Raw genomic sequence first — 15,707 nt, 5'->3', positions numbered from 1 at the left:
TTTGCAGTACTTAGAAGCACAGAGAAAAGTCATGCAAATGAAGTCATATCTGTGATCTTTACACCGCCATATGTAGATTTAGTAATAACTTCTTGCTAATATGCTACCTGCAGAGATCAGTATCACTGATGCAAGTTTTAAAACTCACATCAAGTCAAACCAAAACCAGTGCAAGGGATTTAGATAAACGGTTCCCAAAACAGAAGTCTAGACTCCAAAACACATTACAAGCTATTTGCTTTGGTTAGGATTAAGAGAAAAAACTCAAGATCAGGTGTAGCTTTTGTTCTATCTTGTGTATGTTACCCTTTTTCACTGTATGCATTGTCTGGTTTACTCCTTCAGGCCTCCAAGAAGTATTGGAAAAGGGGTCACTAGAAAGTCCTTTGTTTTCATAGTTCAAAACATTAGTTTGACAGTTTTGATTGTTTTCAACATGGCCGACTGTTATGTGATAATGATGACATTTTCCAGAACAGGAACATACATATAGAAGTTTTTTTTTTACGTTGTTTGTTTACATTCAAAGCAGGAAAATGTCCAAATACGGAGCAGGTGTTGCTCTGCTAATGGTGGCCACTTTCCTCTCATCGGGCCATGATGTTGGGAGTCATGAGACAGGAAGACTTAAGTGGCTCGGCACTCAAGGGGACTGACTCACTCGGCCCGGTGGACCGGAAACCCAAAGCACAACAGTGTCGGGTTCGGTACGGCCTTTCCAATTGGCCAGTCCTTGTGTCCTGTTTCCACTCGGACCAGCGCGTCTCGTTAGGAAAAAGTCATCACTTGTCCATTAGCGCGGGGCTCAGCGAGAGTTTAGTGGCTCTGTGTTTGTTTTTCTGTCACACTAAGGAGTGGAAGGGTGTGTTTCCACAACCTGTCAGACGGCCATCACCAGTGCTCACCTCTGAAGCCTGCTCACCTCTCTGCTCCTCTGCTCAACACATGTGTGTTTTTTCTGTCTTTCTTTTACAGGTCAAGGGTTGCCACTTAGCCCAGGGGGGAGAAGAGCACATGTGACACTGGATCCTGGCAGGGCTAATGGTCATTACCCGGTAAGCAGTGTGTCATAGTCGCAGTCTCATAGATAATAGGGCTGCAGAGTGCCTGGGCTAAACCCACAGGATCAGGGAGTGGTTGTGACTGTTGTCTTTGTTGATCTGCAATCAGTCTCAGTGTGACACATATAGATGTAGACCTACAAAGATAAAGCCTACCATTTGCTGCAGGCAGCAGAAAAAACTGCATGACTGGGAAGCAAAGTATTACATATACAGAGATTAAAGCACAGTGGTTACTATAATACTGACTGTGCAGCCTGAAGCGAACATGGTAGCATCATTATCAGATAAGATATTTTGAAAAATACATTATTAAAGCTCCTGTGAGGAGTTTGGCACTGAAATGTATAATTTTACTTCTCTATGACCAAAAACAAAAGTGCTTTATTTATATGTTGGTGTTTTAATGCCTGAAACAGCTGCTGCAAGGTAGATGTCATATGTTGTGATTAACTATGCTGCCTTTGTTTATGTATTCTACTGCAAGAACTACTGATGCATTTGACTGTCAGGAGACAGCAGTATGAATATCTAGCTCTCACAGAGCAGGACTAAATCAATAAAAAGATAAGAGGTACCAGTTTGGCACCAAAAATAATTGAAAGTTCCTTATAGGAGCTTTAACTGTAAAAGTGTATAGTAAGGGGACGTTATGAGGTTAAAAATAGAACTGTCCTGATAATGAGACAGCTAACAGTGCAACAGCTTTGAGATCATAAGATTTAGATTGTTAGGTATTCTACTTTCTCTTTCGCAAGTCAGTAATCTGTGCTGTTATGTATTCAAAGGGTAGACTTCCCAAGCAGCGGAGTATATATACACACCAGGCTGATAATAGCCAGGAAGGGATTAGAGATGAGATGACAAGGCCCCTTGTTAACACAAATTATAAAACACATCCCCATCATTAAGTTTAGAATTTCAATATTTGGCAAAACAAGATCATAACTCCCCCAAATCCCCTCGGTGAAGCCATGGACAAATCAACCACAGAGACGGTAAAGGTGTACATTAGCAGAAAGGGCCTGTTAGAGGCAGAGGCAGGTTTAGAGGTTTTTCCTGTCACAGTGAGGTCAAAGGTTTAATCACTGGGACAGACACATGTCAAGTTGAAGGCAAGAAACTGAACCTTTGTCTGCATAGTAATCATACATGGCTGCAATTATGAAAACCCTTGAATCAAGCTCGATGTCAAAAATGCGACCTCATTCCTCTTTGTCAGAGTTGATTCGTCACAGCTTAACACTGACTCATGAGTTTGGTTTTCTGAAAACAAATGTGTCATTATTGCTACACATACTCGTCTGCTTGTGTGGTCCAAGACAACAAACACAGACTCTACAAACTGTTTATAGAATTATGTGTAGTTTTCTTCTTTTCCGCTCAGTATGTTATTAAGGGAAGAGAAGACATAAAAAATCCTCTATCCTCACTTTAATTGGGTAAAAACTTGTTTTCAATATCCAAATTCAAAGAGACAATAAATGTTTAGCAGTAAAACTTCAACTTCAACATTTTGGAAAACAGACTTCCGTTCTGTTTTTTGAAAGGAGTTGATGAGTGTTGATAAGATCATTACTACACTTAAGGCTTCAGCTGTATATTGATAGAGAATATGAAGCTGAGGTCAGCAGCAGGTTAGCTTAGCTTAGCTTAGTATAGTTTTGAAATACTTGTATCTTTAAGTTGCTGCTAATCTTAAAGCTAGGGTTGGTAGTCACGGAAAACTAGCATGAATTTGAATGTAGCATCTCATCAGGACTCCCTCTAACCCCTTCCCCCCTCCCCTCGGAGCTTCTGCAAAACGATGCCCCCGCTTTGCTGTTAATGCTGACATCTTTTGCTTACAATGTTCACTTTGAGTTAGCGACAAGCAACATCAAGAAGTACTTGAATTGATCATAAAATAATAGCATAAGATTGCATAAATAATCTTTTTTTACAGTTGGCTATGTGCAGGGGTGTGTTCATAGGGATGAGCAGGGGTGGCACTGCCCCTGATGGGCCACCTCAGGTGCAACCAAAAAATCTTATACTGTGATTGGCCATTTGCCCCGTCAGAGGCCGGACTTATGTTCAAATACACAGTTTTGGCTGTGGCTCAATACGCTGTTTGTACCTTTCTGTGTTTAAATGTGGCACAATTTCTGTTGTTAGTGCCTTCATTTTTGACTTTGGACCTACATCTTTTTAAGTCCTGAAAGAATAAACCTAAGAAGATTCATGTCGCCACTTTGTTGTGTTTCTTCTTAAAGTCAAAAAAGTAAAAACAGGAACTTTATGATAACCTTATGATTGTTGTTACAGTAGAGTTAAGACTGAGAGGGTTAATGCTATTTAGTTGTGTTTCTGTTCACACGTACCCCGGCCCCCATGTGGGCCACCCAATCCAAAAAAAAGTCTGGACTTTGATATTTACTATTTCTTTATCCATATGGGAAGCTGTGACCTCCTGAGGTTAAAATCATGTCGGTATTTCACCCCTCTGAAACATACATTTTCTAAATGATTCAGCAAGTAAAGATATAGAATGTTAAGTTAAGCTTTTGCTTCTAATAGAGCCAGGCTAGCAGGTTCCAAACTGCATCTAAAAAGAAGTGAGAAAGGTGTCAAGTTTCTCACCTAATTCTGCAAGAAAAAGTTTGAAACCTCTGCCCTTGTTGTAATCAATGTGCTTGAGTTTCACTTTGGTTTGAGAACAATGGCCTGATGGTTTTCACTCTACAGAGGAACAACCAGTCCCACCACTGACATTAAAAATTAGCTTTCACTTGCATCTAATGCAGGTTTGAGAACTCTAGTATGTGTGTCTAAAGGAGGTCAAACGTGCTCTCTCTGATTTCTACAGACAAAGCGTCCTCTGAATAGCCTCTAACCCAACCTCATCACTCAGTGTTGACCTCAGCCCATGTTTGGTGATTAATTATCCCTCCCACCTGTCACACTGCAGCAGCACACACTCATGAATATGCACATCTGCATGCAAGTGGGGTTGCAGCTCGCCTGCTCTCAGCTGGGAGTGCAGATAAGGGAAAAAGCACAGTTAGCACATCGAGCAGTGTTTGCTCACCTCTTTCTCAAACAGAGAGGCAAACCTGTCCCTGATAACACAATTACAAAGTGTACATGCCGCCACATTCTCTTGCTCAACCGTGCGGGTTAAAGGTGATTGAAGATTGGGTTCACACCTGCTTTATCCTGTTGTGCAGGAAGCAATGAATGAACCGCAAACTGAAGAGAACCTATTGGAAAGTGGGCTGCTTTTGTGATGAAGTAATGGAAGTTTTTTTGTATCTTTTTTTTTTTTTTTGTCACATTTTAGGGCAGGTGACCCCTCCTTCCACCACCCTCAGACCTGCTGCCGGAGCTTCACAAACCCACTTCCTGGTACGTTGTGTCAAGGTGCCTTATACACACACCACACAAACAGGAAACAGCCCTCTTTCATGTCCCTCACACTGCATGCAGATAAAGCTCTTCTGAAAAGGTGAAACACACGACTCATTTTCACCTGGTTTAGATCTGGAGGCCTTTTTTTGCTCATTTTTCTTTTCTTCTGACCTCAGTTCAACTCATCATGTTGTCAAATTCCTCACTTCTCCACAGACGAGGCCAAAAGTAGTGTTTATACACCAAAAAGGATACACTTCTTCTTTCATATGGTATATAGTCTACGCATGAGATAAAACAATACCTCTGTTTGTCAAATAACATATGCAACCAAAGAAATGCGCTGTATATTCGCCTTTATATGGATGTTGCTGATGTTTGAGGTCTAACCCATATTTTACAGCTGGGGTCTCTGAGTCCTCAAACAAAAGCCCTCTCTGTAGCACTCTGTTGAAAGCGTTCATGTTTATAAGAACTTCTCATAACATTCATAAATTAGAAAGGTGATAAAACGATGTTAAGTATGTTTTTGAGCTGGCAAAGTGGGTCTGTGGTCTCCATGACCCTAAAAAGAACATCCATCCATGTTATTTGCTGGGGTGAAACATGAACCACATAAATAAGGGTCTATTTTGCTCTGGATTTGTACTTACTTTAACTCAAAACATGCTGTTGCATAATGGTTTCTCATGGCTTTTATGAGCAGTATATCACAAGTAGTTCCCTTGTTATGTGTCTACACGTCGCAGGATTTTATACTTTGAAAAATACAAAATGAACAGTGTGAGGCAGTTAGGAGTCACCTTGTCAGACTAAAAATACAATATTTGATAAGTTGTTTCCAAGTTTTGGTCCCTGGTGCATGGAAAGGTAATAGAAGTAAAACAAAGTCAATTCAAGCCCTCAGCAGGCAGCCCGTTCAGAGATGGGGGCTAGAGGTTAGGGGGGAGTAAAGGAACAAGACAAGGATCTGCCAAGCCCAGGTTCCCTGGAATAAAGCAACAAGGAGGCCTCCACGGGTCAGCTGTAAGGGGTCAGCACCCACCATTGTATGTGCAGAAGGACGGGAGTTCCTGTTCCGGCTCATTTTTGCAATCTGAGAGTACATAAACATGGACAGACGGAAGTGTTCATAGAGCGAGCAAAAGCAGAAGCAGTGTGTGCGCTGTGTGGAGTGAGGGAAGGGAAAGCAGCAGTATGTTGTTGTTGAAATTAGAAACCACACTGTTGATGTTAATGTGGAAGGATTCTCTACATAACTTATTAATGTAAAAATACACCATGATGTATTCTCTTGTAATCCTATCAATCTATGACTCAACTGTTTATCCCAAACTTACCAGGAATATCCTCTCACACTTATCGATCAGCTCACATGTAACCTCCGGATCATTGATCAGCTGATAACCTCAGCAAATCACTCTTTTTTTTATTCTTGGAAACGTAACAGTTACAGCCCCCTGATCAATACTTCTGCTCAAATCAGGAGTGTGGTGTCTTTGTGTAACCAAACCTGGTCAATCGAGAGTTTGATCATCCCCAGGTCAATACCCCGGACTGCTCTCTGTGCAGTTCACCAATCAACTTCCACCTCTCTGAAACTCCCTTTAGTCCTGCAGTGTGCACGGAGACGCAGGACTGGCTGTTTCTCATGTTCTGCCTGTGTGAGTTTACAATAAAGATATACATGTGTTAACATATCTGGTCCCTTTATATACAGCTGGAGTTCTCAAAGTTGGACAGTTAAGTGTTATGTTGCCTTTTTTGTATTATTTTTAACATTTTTGCATATTATCAGAATCCAAAGTCGCTGAATAAGCTGATTTTAGTTCCTGTTTGCAGTGCACTCTTGGATGCAGTCAACTATTACTGAAAGGGTTTGATGCTAAAAAGAACTTAGAAATGTCTTTTATTCATGTTTGTAGGTTATGGGTACTTGAGATTGCCTGTTTCAGGATTTCTAAGTGGATTTATGAGGCATTCCTTAGTCTGACAACCAGATTTGAAGCTCTGCCAGAGGAGCCTTAATTCCCTTCAGGCCTGTATTATGCAAATGTTAATGCCATCCATGTGTTGGATTCAACGATAGAGCAGTAAGTAACCTGATGTTGGTTTTATACAAGGTTTTTAACTTGTAGGTTTCATTAATAAGGACATGTTTTAAAGATGTCTTGCTCCATGTGTATGGATTGTGTCAGACTGCAAAGAGTGTGGGAGAATCTCAGTCTGCATGGTTCCCCAGTTGTACAAAACTCATCACACAGTTTAACTTTTCCAAAAATACGGGGTTTATTGACTTAACTGCAATCAATACTTACAAAAGAGGAAAAAAACAGGTTTCCATATAAACTCACAGAAATTACTGTAGTGAAAAAAAAAAACATGGCTGAAAAAATACATTCAACTGTTTTACTTTCTTTGTGTCAAAATCTGCTCACCTCTTCCAAAAAAAAAAAAAAAAAAAGTGAAGGCAACACAGAACAAGTGACTTTAAAAAATTAATTGTCCTCCATTATCAAATATAAAAGGCACATAAGCCTTAGCTACCTGGAATGTATTCAAAGAGGCACTTCCAATGGTCGAGAGGGGGGCCAAGCAAGTGCATCAAGCATCCAATCAAATTAAAAAGAAGAGAAACTAAATAAACTTTCCTCAACCCATTTGGTCACAGCTATTGCTTGTAATAACAGAACTGACAGAAGACATGTCAACAGAAACCAGTCTTCTAACTTGGAGACTCTCTTAAATCAGTGATGTGAGAGGTCCTGTTAGCACCCCTTTACTTCCACCATCAACCCAAGATTGATTTAATGTGATAACAGTTAGCTACTGTTACTGTCGAGATTATTTTAAGATGTGAGAAGGGGAAACATCCGGAATGAATACAAGCAAATCTAGTTCAGATGGAATTGCAGTCCAATAAGAGGGAGTAAGAAAAAAAAAGTACAATAAATAATCAAAACGCAAAACGTCTTTTTTTGCATTTTTTTTGCTTTAAATTAAGTTTCATTTTGACAAAGTGTAGTTGCAGAACAAAAGTCATTGAAGTACAATATATTAAACTGTGAAAAAAGGAAAACTGACAAAAACGTCTTCACAATCTTTAGATTAATATGGAAGATCATAATTTAACATAAAAGAAAATATATTCTATTGTTCATTATCCAGATAAATACAAAACAAAATTAACAAAAAATGCATATGATCACCAATAAATATGTTCTGATAAGTTAAATAAGCAGTGACAAGCAAACCTTCTGTCTGGAAAGTTTTTTTCAAACAATAATAACCGTAATAATAACATTAATAAAAAATAATTATCAAATAAAGAAGCAAAAAAAAGGGATGTAATGAGTACAGAGTGCTCCTGGGAGCATGTTCTAAAGTAAGGGAGAAGTAAAGTAAGATAGCTTGGAGATCCGATCTTGTCAAGATGTACAACTGCACCATGGGAATGCTGGAATTCCCCAGATCGGCGAGGATGAAGGGAGGAGGCAGGGGGTAAGAGGCGGGGCAAAGTCTTACAGGTTTAATGATCAGTTTGATACCAAGACTTCCTTCCAAAAAAAAAAAAAAAAAGAGCCAGTGACCAGCAACAGGAGGAGAAAAAACTCAGGAGGAGGGGGAACATAACCAACTTCCAGTTCAAAGTCCTTCCTGCAGACTCACCCAGTCCACAATTACATAAGACAGGGCATGAGAAGAACTGTGACAAGGGGGGGTGGAGGGGGGCAAATGAGAAAGAACCGAAAACAAACAGTAGTCCATTCACCCTAAACACATGCAGAAACCGCCCCAGGCACTTTTTTCTTTTTAAAAACTATTCATATCTTTTCAGGGTCTTTATTTTTTTTTCATTTGACTTAACTCAAGTCTGTAAAAACGGCTGCTGTAGATCTACAGTTAAGTTAGTGAGCACCCTCTAGCTAGCTCAGGGAAGTGGTGTCATCAGGGAGGGAAAGGGGGACGAAAGAGGGAGGGAGGGAGGGGGGGGCTAGTGCAATGCACTCCCCTTTCCAAGGCCACTTGTGCTGCTACACATTCAAGAACAAATGAAGAAAGAAAAAAAATAACAAGTGGCACCTGGCAAAACTGTCAATTCTTGTTCTCATGGTTTCATTGTTCAATTTTCTCTCCTTTTTGGCACTATGACACATGGCAGGGTATGTTTTTAAACTTGCTGTGCGGATCGGCAGGGATGAAATGATAATTTGAATCGACAGAGTTCCCTTAAGTGACTACATCCTTACAAAGCTAACGAGGAACTAACACGGTGTCTTGAGTAAGGGAGGGCAGGGAAGCGTAGGAAAAGGGCAGAGGTAGAGGGGAGTGCCGTGTTCTCTTTGTGTCATCAAACTTTAAGTCACTGGTGGAAGCGTGCGGTTCAATCATCAGAGATGGAGAGGCGGCTGAAGATGGGAAGGCGGCGGGTGGTGTCCAGCGTGGGGGACTCAGAGCCACTCAGGCTGCCTCCAGAGCTGCTCTGGTAGCCGTCCTGGTCTGACAGCGAGTCAGGAGGGCTGGATGGAGACTCGAACAACTGAGGGGACTCCAACATGGGTCTGAAATAGTAAGGTGTGCTTGTTGGAGAAGGGGGTGCAGGGGTGTTGGGCTCTGTGCCTACAGGACCAGCACTGAGGCTGGGCCCAAACAGGTTGGCCAGCTCCTGGCTGGAGTAGGTGAAGGGGTTACTGCTGGGCCAGTCGGGGACCTCATCAGGGAAGAACATGGGTGGAGGGGTGACGGAGGTGGGGCTGTCTCTCAGCCCGGCTGAGCTTGAGAAGCCTGCAAAGCTGTAGCTGTGCTGCAGTCGAGGCCGATCCATCTTGTTGGATGAGTTAAGAGGGGAGGACTGCTGGGGGGGTCCGCGGCGTTCCTCAGCGTTGTGGATGAAGTGGCAGCGAGGCCCATAGGGACAGAAGCCAATGGTGTGGAAGGTGCGGCACAGCTCAGTTTTGTATTTAGGGTGGCGGCTCAGGCTGCGCAGTTCATGGATTCCGTGAGCAAACTGGCATTTATCGCCGTACTTGCAGGAGCCGTTCTCCTCGAAAGGCCTGCACAGCTCCGTCTTGTAGCGGCTGGAGTTCACCTGGCTACCGCCGTTGGTGGGGCTGGCCGGGCCCAGGCACTTGTTGAGGAGCCTCTCGCCCGTCTCAGAGAAGGAGCGGTCTCGCAGGCGGTTCTCCTTGTTGTTGCTGGCATTGCCAACCCCTGAGATGAGTGAGGAGTGGTCCGCTGCCTTCAGGCTGTTCAGAAACTGGTTCTGGCTGAACTTTGTGCTGCTGACAGAGTGCCTCCGCTGGTACACGCCTCCCACTGAGGGAGACCCCACCGCCTTCCTGTCCAGCAGGGCTCCGGCGGGGCTGGAGAGGGGCACGTTGGTGCCAGTGCAAGGGACAGACATGGGATGGGGAGCACCCAGGTTGTTGTTGTAGCTAAGCAGTTTGTTGTTCTGCAGACACACAAAGAATACACATGATCAGAAAAACATTGACACTCAAAGTGGTCCTGATATTACAGACAAGTTGGTGAATCAGAGAGAAAAGACCCACAGCCTCCTCTTGCATGACTGTGTCCTTTTTGGCTCAGACTACATAAGCGGATACAGGCCTATAGAACAGCAGCTGGTTTGGCAAGTTGCCCTTGTGAGGAATGTGTGCCTGTTTAGTAAATGGAGCAGCAGCACATGAGGAGGCCACAGGGCTGCTGCTGGTGGCTACAAAGAGGCTGCATCATTTGAAAGATAATGAAAGTGGCGACGCATCCTGTTGAATTACAAGAGAGTACTGATCCGCTTTTCAATACACGTCCAAACTCCAGAGAGGTGGCTGGTTAGTTGGCTGATTTACATAGAGTAGAAAAGCTAATACACAGCACTATGGAGGGAGGAAAGAGCTGTTTGAGCAGATATCTGACACTGAAAACATCCAAATGTATGCAAAAACAAACAGATGATAGCTGACCGGAGAGCGGATAGATTTTTGATGTTTCCCCCCAAAATGTGAACCCTAACCCCGGTAAGAGGAGAAGCGGTGCTACGTGTGGAACCAGTGTGTTAAAGTTAGACAAACCGTGTTAATGATTAGTGAGCATGTGGCTGCTTTGTGAGGAGTATTAAAAGTGGCGCAAAACTGCCTCATTTACAGAAACGTGACGAGGGAACAGCAGCTGGAGCTATCTGTACCGTGACTGCTCTGCAAAACTAAGGATATATGTTGGCGGGCACATGTTGACTAAGTAAAAGCAAACTTTCTGATTTCACCAACTGATTTGTTTTAAGTAATGTCACCGACAGGCTTCGGCACACTGTTACAAAGCTCAGCACATCAAAAACACCGCCTACGACGACGTTTAGACACAAAAACAGCAAACAGTTCAAAAACAAATCAAAACAGCCAAACACAAAACAGACTCCGTACAGGAGGAGTCCCAGCAGCAGCAGCAGCAGCAGAGAGGGCCGCGGGCATGCAGCTCCTCATTCCTCCACAGCCCTGCTAACAGGCTAACGAGAGCTCACACACAACACCAGAGAAAAGTTTAGACATCTACCTTGTTCATAACTTCGAAGTCGAAGAAAGGCGACGCCACGGCTGTGGTCATCTTTGCAGAGTCCGGATTCAACTCAAAAGTAAAAAAATAAAAAAAACAAACTGTGCTTGTTAGAAAGTTGCGCAGGTCTGCTGAGTTTCAGATTTGCAGCTCCTGTGTATTTTGGGACCCAGCAGAACTCCCCCTCTGCCCTGCACCAGCCCCGACATTTGCTTTATAATCCTTTTGCAGGAGGAGCCTGCAGAGCTGGGCGTTAACTTTCAGTTAAAGTTTTTTTTAATCTTCCTCTTCTGTGGGGACAAACTTGCAGTGGTTTGTTAGTTTGTTTGAGATTACTACACTGTTGCACGCTGGATGCATACTAAACAGACTATTTTTTTGTGTTTTGGTGTAATTTACAGTGGAAAAAGCACAGTCTTTAATCTGTAATCTCCTCAGAAAGCCAGGGTGTTCATTTAGAAGGAAAGTAATAATTATGATCACACATTTAAAGTGACTTTTACACACTTTAGATAAAGTTTACACTATTTTGTATAAACTTTGTAACAGCCATACTGTCTTAACTTCATGTACAAGTAAATCCATATCCTATAAATGAAGTTATTATAAGAACTGAAGCCAAATAAGGCTACACTTAATTTCCTGCTTTTTCCTAAAGAGGTTTGGTTCATAAAGTTGTTTACTGGGAGGCGCTGCAGTATCCTCAGGCTTTCAGCTACCATACACTACTCTGTAATTAATTTACTCTTAATTGCTGGACTGTAACGTCACTTGTGGGACTTTCCGGTGAATTCAAGCAGCCAAGGCTTTTAACTCTTTCCCATCCACACATTTCCCCCATTTAACTCCTCTCCTTTTCTCTGTCTCTCTCTTTTCTGCTAGAGCAGGTATAACGCTGCTTTTCTGTGCCGAATATGTGCCTGGATGTGTCATTCCATCAGGTAAGAGAGATTAATGTGATACATGAGTGACCTCACCAGATTCAACCACAGGCTGTCACACTGACAGACACAGAGAAAAGAGCCAAGCTGCACAGAGTGAAACCTATACAAGCCTATTGTGGTCTATCGTCTCTTCCCCCTCCCGCCCTCCGAATCCATGACAGAGCAGCCATCGGCCATGTGCAGAGTCAATGTCAGGGTTGGGTTGCACTAGAAAAGAGAAGAGGAGGAAAAGAAAAGCAGATAGAGGGAGAGGGGAGAGAAGAAAAGGAGCTGTTAACAAAAAAAGGTTGGAGTTGGAGTTGGAGTTGGAGGAGGGGAGGATGGCGTGAGGGGGAGATTTATGGGGGACGTTTATTACTACACAGAGCTGCCCCGGGGAGGTGAGAGGGGGAGGAGGGGAGGGGAGAGAGACAGAGAGAGGCAAAACATTCCCTTTCTTCCCTTCCTCTTCTTTGCTTACACAGAAGCCACACAGGGGGTGGAGAGCTTTGTCTCAGCTGTGGAGGAGGCCGGGAAGTTGTTGTTTTTGCTCTGAAAGATTGAACAGATAGAATACAGAGCTTGAACGCAGCCTAAGTTCTCTTCAAGATTAAGTTCTTACCTTAAGAAAACACTTCTCTGAAAGAAGAGTGCATGTAACTTTATGCAATCACTGACATTTTGCTGGACCTGGGTGTGTGTGTTTTAACATAAAAAGAGTTTTACGAGCCAGGCCTGCGTGGAGTAATCTCCCCCCAGAGTGTTTTCGCAGACGACAGGGTGGGATGACAGACTTGCTGGAAATCACGTCTGCAGTTCAAAGGCCCTGTCACTCATTGATTAAGTGGATCACATTGATTGCAATAACTACAGCAGGGTAGTAGGAGGAGACTCTGCAACATAAAGCGACCTATGGAGAGCGTGAAGTGACCTGGAGAACTCATAACATGTCACACATTAAACACAGAGTTTATTTAAGTACAGTAAATGCAAACAGATACACGTACAGTTTGAACTCCACAAGGTCAGAACTCCAGAACAAAACCATCAACTGTGGTGGAAATGTCTTCTTTTTTTAGCCGGACCTTGGCCTCAGAAACCTCGTACACCGTGTTTGTTTACTTCAATACTCTCAGATGCATCGTGCCTGCCTGATACTGTTAGATGCAGTTATCCTTCCAGATTCAGGAGGAGGAGGCACCTGTTTCCTGCCAAAATGAAAACCCCCCCAAAAAAAGAGCAGTCTCTCTCTCAGGGGTGTCTGATGTGTTCCTGTTTTACACATGCAGACAGTAAACAACTACAGACACAGTTTTGATAAGGTGCCACACAGACGTTAAGGAAGTTATCTTTGCTGAAATTCATGTGTACACCTCGTCTTGTCGTGGTTGCAAATTAATTGAAGGAAGTTTGAACAAGATTAGTGCAATTCTTACAAATGTCATTTTTATGTTAGTTAGTTTGGAATATAAATCCAGTGCTTTTTTCCTTGAAACAAGACAAAAAAACATTTTGTACTTGCTGAAAAACTTCAAATCAACCCCCCTAGATTGGATCTTGTGACACTTAGTGGTGTAGGCTGGACTCTGTATTAGGAAACCAACAAAACAGGATAATAAATATTTACTCAAAGGAACCCTTTTTATTTATTAATACTACTGTGGAGGCAGTTGATAATGGGCAGCACTTGAGTCCACGACAAATTTCCTCATTTACCTTCAAATTGGACTGAATCATATGAAACTTTATTGTATTGTTTTGAGTCCTGTCATACTGTATAATAACTTTTATTGTACTGTACTGTACTGTATCGTATCGTATCGGGCCATATTGCATCGTAATGTACTGTACTGTACTGTACTGTATCGTATGGTATCGTATGGTATCGTATGGTATCATATTGTATTGTATTGTATAGTATCGTATCGTAACGTTTTGTATAGTATCGTATCATATATTGTATGGTATTGTACCGTATTGTGTTGTATGGTATCATAAAAACATCATACCAAAATCATCCGCCTCCCCACACCCAACCTGTCTGACCTCAACAACAGAGCCATCATACGCAGAGCACGCACTATAACACTGGACCCCCAACACCCCCTCTACTCGGTCTTCCCACTACTCCCCTCCGGTCGCATGTACAGATCCCCATACTGTAGGCGAGCCCGGTTTGGCAGAAGCTTCGTCCCATCGGCCATAGCACTGCTAAACAGAATGCCATTGTAATGTGTCCGGTGTGTTTATATGTGTCCGGTGTGTTTATATGTGTTCGGTGTGTTTTATATGTGCCCAGTGTGTGCATATGTGTCTGGTGTGTATATTTGTGGGATGCGGGGCACCATTGCTGTGAGGCTGGATGTTTATGGTTATTGTGTTCATACATGTATTCCTGTACAGACGGTGGCAACAAATCTCCTTATTAAGGACAAATAAAGATCGATCTATCTATCTATCTATCTATCTATCTATCTATCTATCTATCTATCTATCTATCTATCTATCTATCTATCTATCTATCTATCTATCTATCTATCTATCTATCTATCTATCTATCTATCTATCTATATCATAATATATCATATCATTTCATATCATACTGTATCGTATCATACTATTTTTTAATGTACCGTATGATATCACTATTTCACCATATTTTAAATTTAATAGAAATATTTCAAATTATATAGAAAAAATGGTCTGCTGCTGAAAATAGTAACTCATGAATTCCTTCCAGCCTTTAAGAAAACAGTCAAAACGTCCTCCTCAAAGCCCAACATTTTGCATTTAGAACTCTTTGTTTTCTCCATTTAGTGTCCAAAATCCAAATGAATCCATAGCACTAGAATATGTTTGACGCATGTTTTAAAATCTGTTTAGCCGCAGGTTACATTTTGTAGATTGACTGATTGTTTGAAATATGAATATGTTTATGTCCAATCACAGCTTGTTAAAAATGAAGGATGTAATATTTATGAGGTTTTCCTGTCCCCCCGTTGACTTCCAAAGTGAAAAACACAAAGGGAACAATCTGGGACTCAGCCTTCAGGCAGGATTTGCCTCAGCCTGTTGACAGACTGGAGTTGATTTCTGAGGATTTGTGCTCCTCGGGGTCAAGGCTGGTCCTCCTTCTTCAGCTTGTATCTCCTATCAGTCTCTCCTGGAGCTGCAGTCACTCACTCCGCGGATATGATTTCTGCCTCCTGCTCTCAGAAGGGAGGACGGGGATGAGACTTGAGGTCACTGATAACATTTAAGTGGGATGACTGGATGTTAAATCTTTATCTAACCCTACAGGAGATGAAAGAAAGCACAAAAAAACACTACAAATTGGATGTTAGAGCAACAGTTTCCTGTAGTTCCTCCTCATGGCCAACAGAGGGCAGAGTTCTTCCTTTTCCCCAACCTCTCCTCTCACTCACTCTTCTCTTTTTGTAGTATTTAAAGTGTCTGCATGTTTGCCTTAAGCATAAATTTAGATAATCAGGGTGAGAATTTCTAAGATTAGACGAGCAGGTCAGCACATTCAAACACAACTCTTGCCTTGTGTGGCTTTTAGGGTGAATAAAGACTCAGCACAAGCTTGAGTGTTGTGTAATCACTCTTTTCCACTGACACACTTACTTACTAACCTTTTATGAAGCATAGAGACTTATCAGCTACAGAACATGAATGCACACACTGGTTGTGCGGCAAAGTCAAGCTGCGCGACTCCACATCCCACTTAGCTCAACCACAGCCTCATTAAATGATGTATTAAAAGAGAAGAAGTTATTTTTAC

The 15,707-nt window shown here is 42.3% G+C and overlaps 1 protein-coding gene and 1 long non-coding RNA gene across 4 annotated transcripts in view; one reads left to right on the top strand and one right to left on the bottom strand.

Moving 5' to 3' along the window:
- Positions 1–15,707, top strand: part of LOC117805949 — a 193,663-nt gene that overhangs the window by 118,926 nt on the left and 59,030 nt on the right. For 2 of the 3 annotated variants that reach the window (XR_004629571.1, XR_004629570.1), the window contains 3 exons: positions 976–1,055; positions 4,384–4,448; positions 5,995–6,147. This is a non-coding gene — a long non-coding RNA (uncharacterized LOC117805949). Of the gene's footprint in view, positions 1–975; positions 1,056–4,383; positions 4,449–5,994; positions 6,148–11,882; positions 11,942–15,707 lie in introns of those variants that run through there. The other variant, XR_004629569.1, reaches the window with a different exon arrangement.
- Positions 6,876–11,531, bottom strand: zfp36l1a (zinc finger protein 36, C3H type-like 1a). The gene is made up of 2 exons (XM_034674582.1): positions 11,001–11,531; positions 6,876–9,903 (listed from the first exon to the last, which is right to left on the bottom strand). Exons 1-2 carry the CDS (start codon positions 11,049–11,051, stop codon positions 8,836–8,838), a joined length of 1,119 nt encoding a protein of 372 aa, XP_034530473.1. The 5' UTR covers positions 11,052–11,531; the 3' UTR covers positions 6,876–8,835.

The sequence above is a fragment of the Notolabrus celidotus genome, chromosome 22 (genome assembly GCF_009762535.1).
Source record: "Notolabrus celidotus isolate fNotCel1 chromosome 22, fNotCel1.pri, whole genome shotgun sequence".
NCBI lineage: Eukaryota > Metazoa > Chordata > Actinopteri > Labriformes > Labridae > Notolabrus > Notolabrus celidotus.
This window is presented reverse-complemented; position numbering and strand designations above follow the sequence as displayed.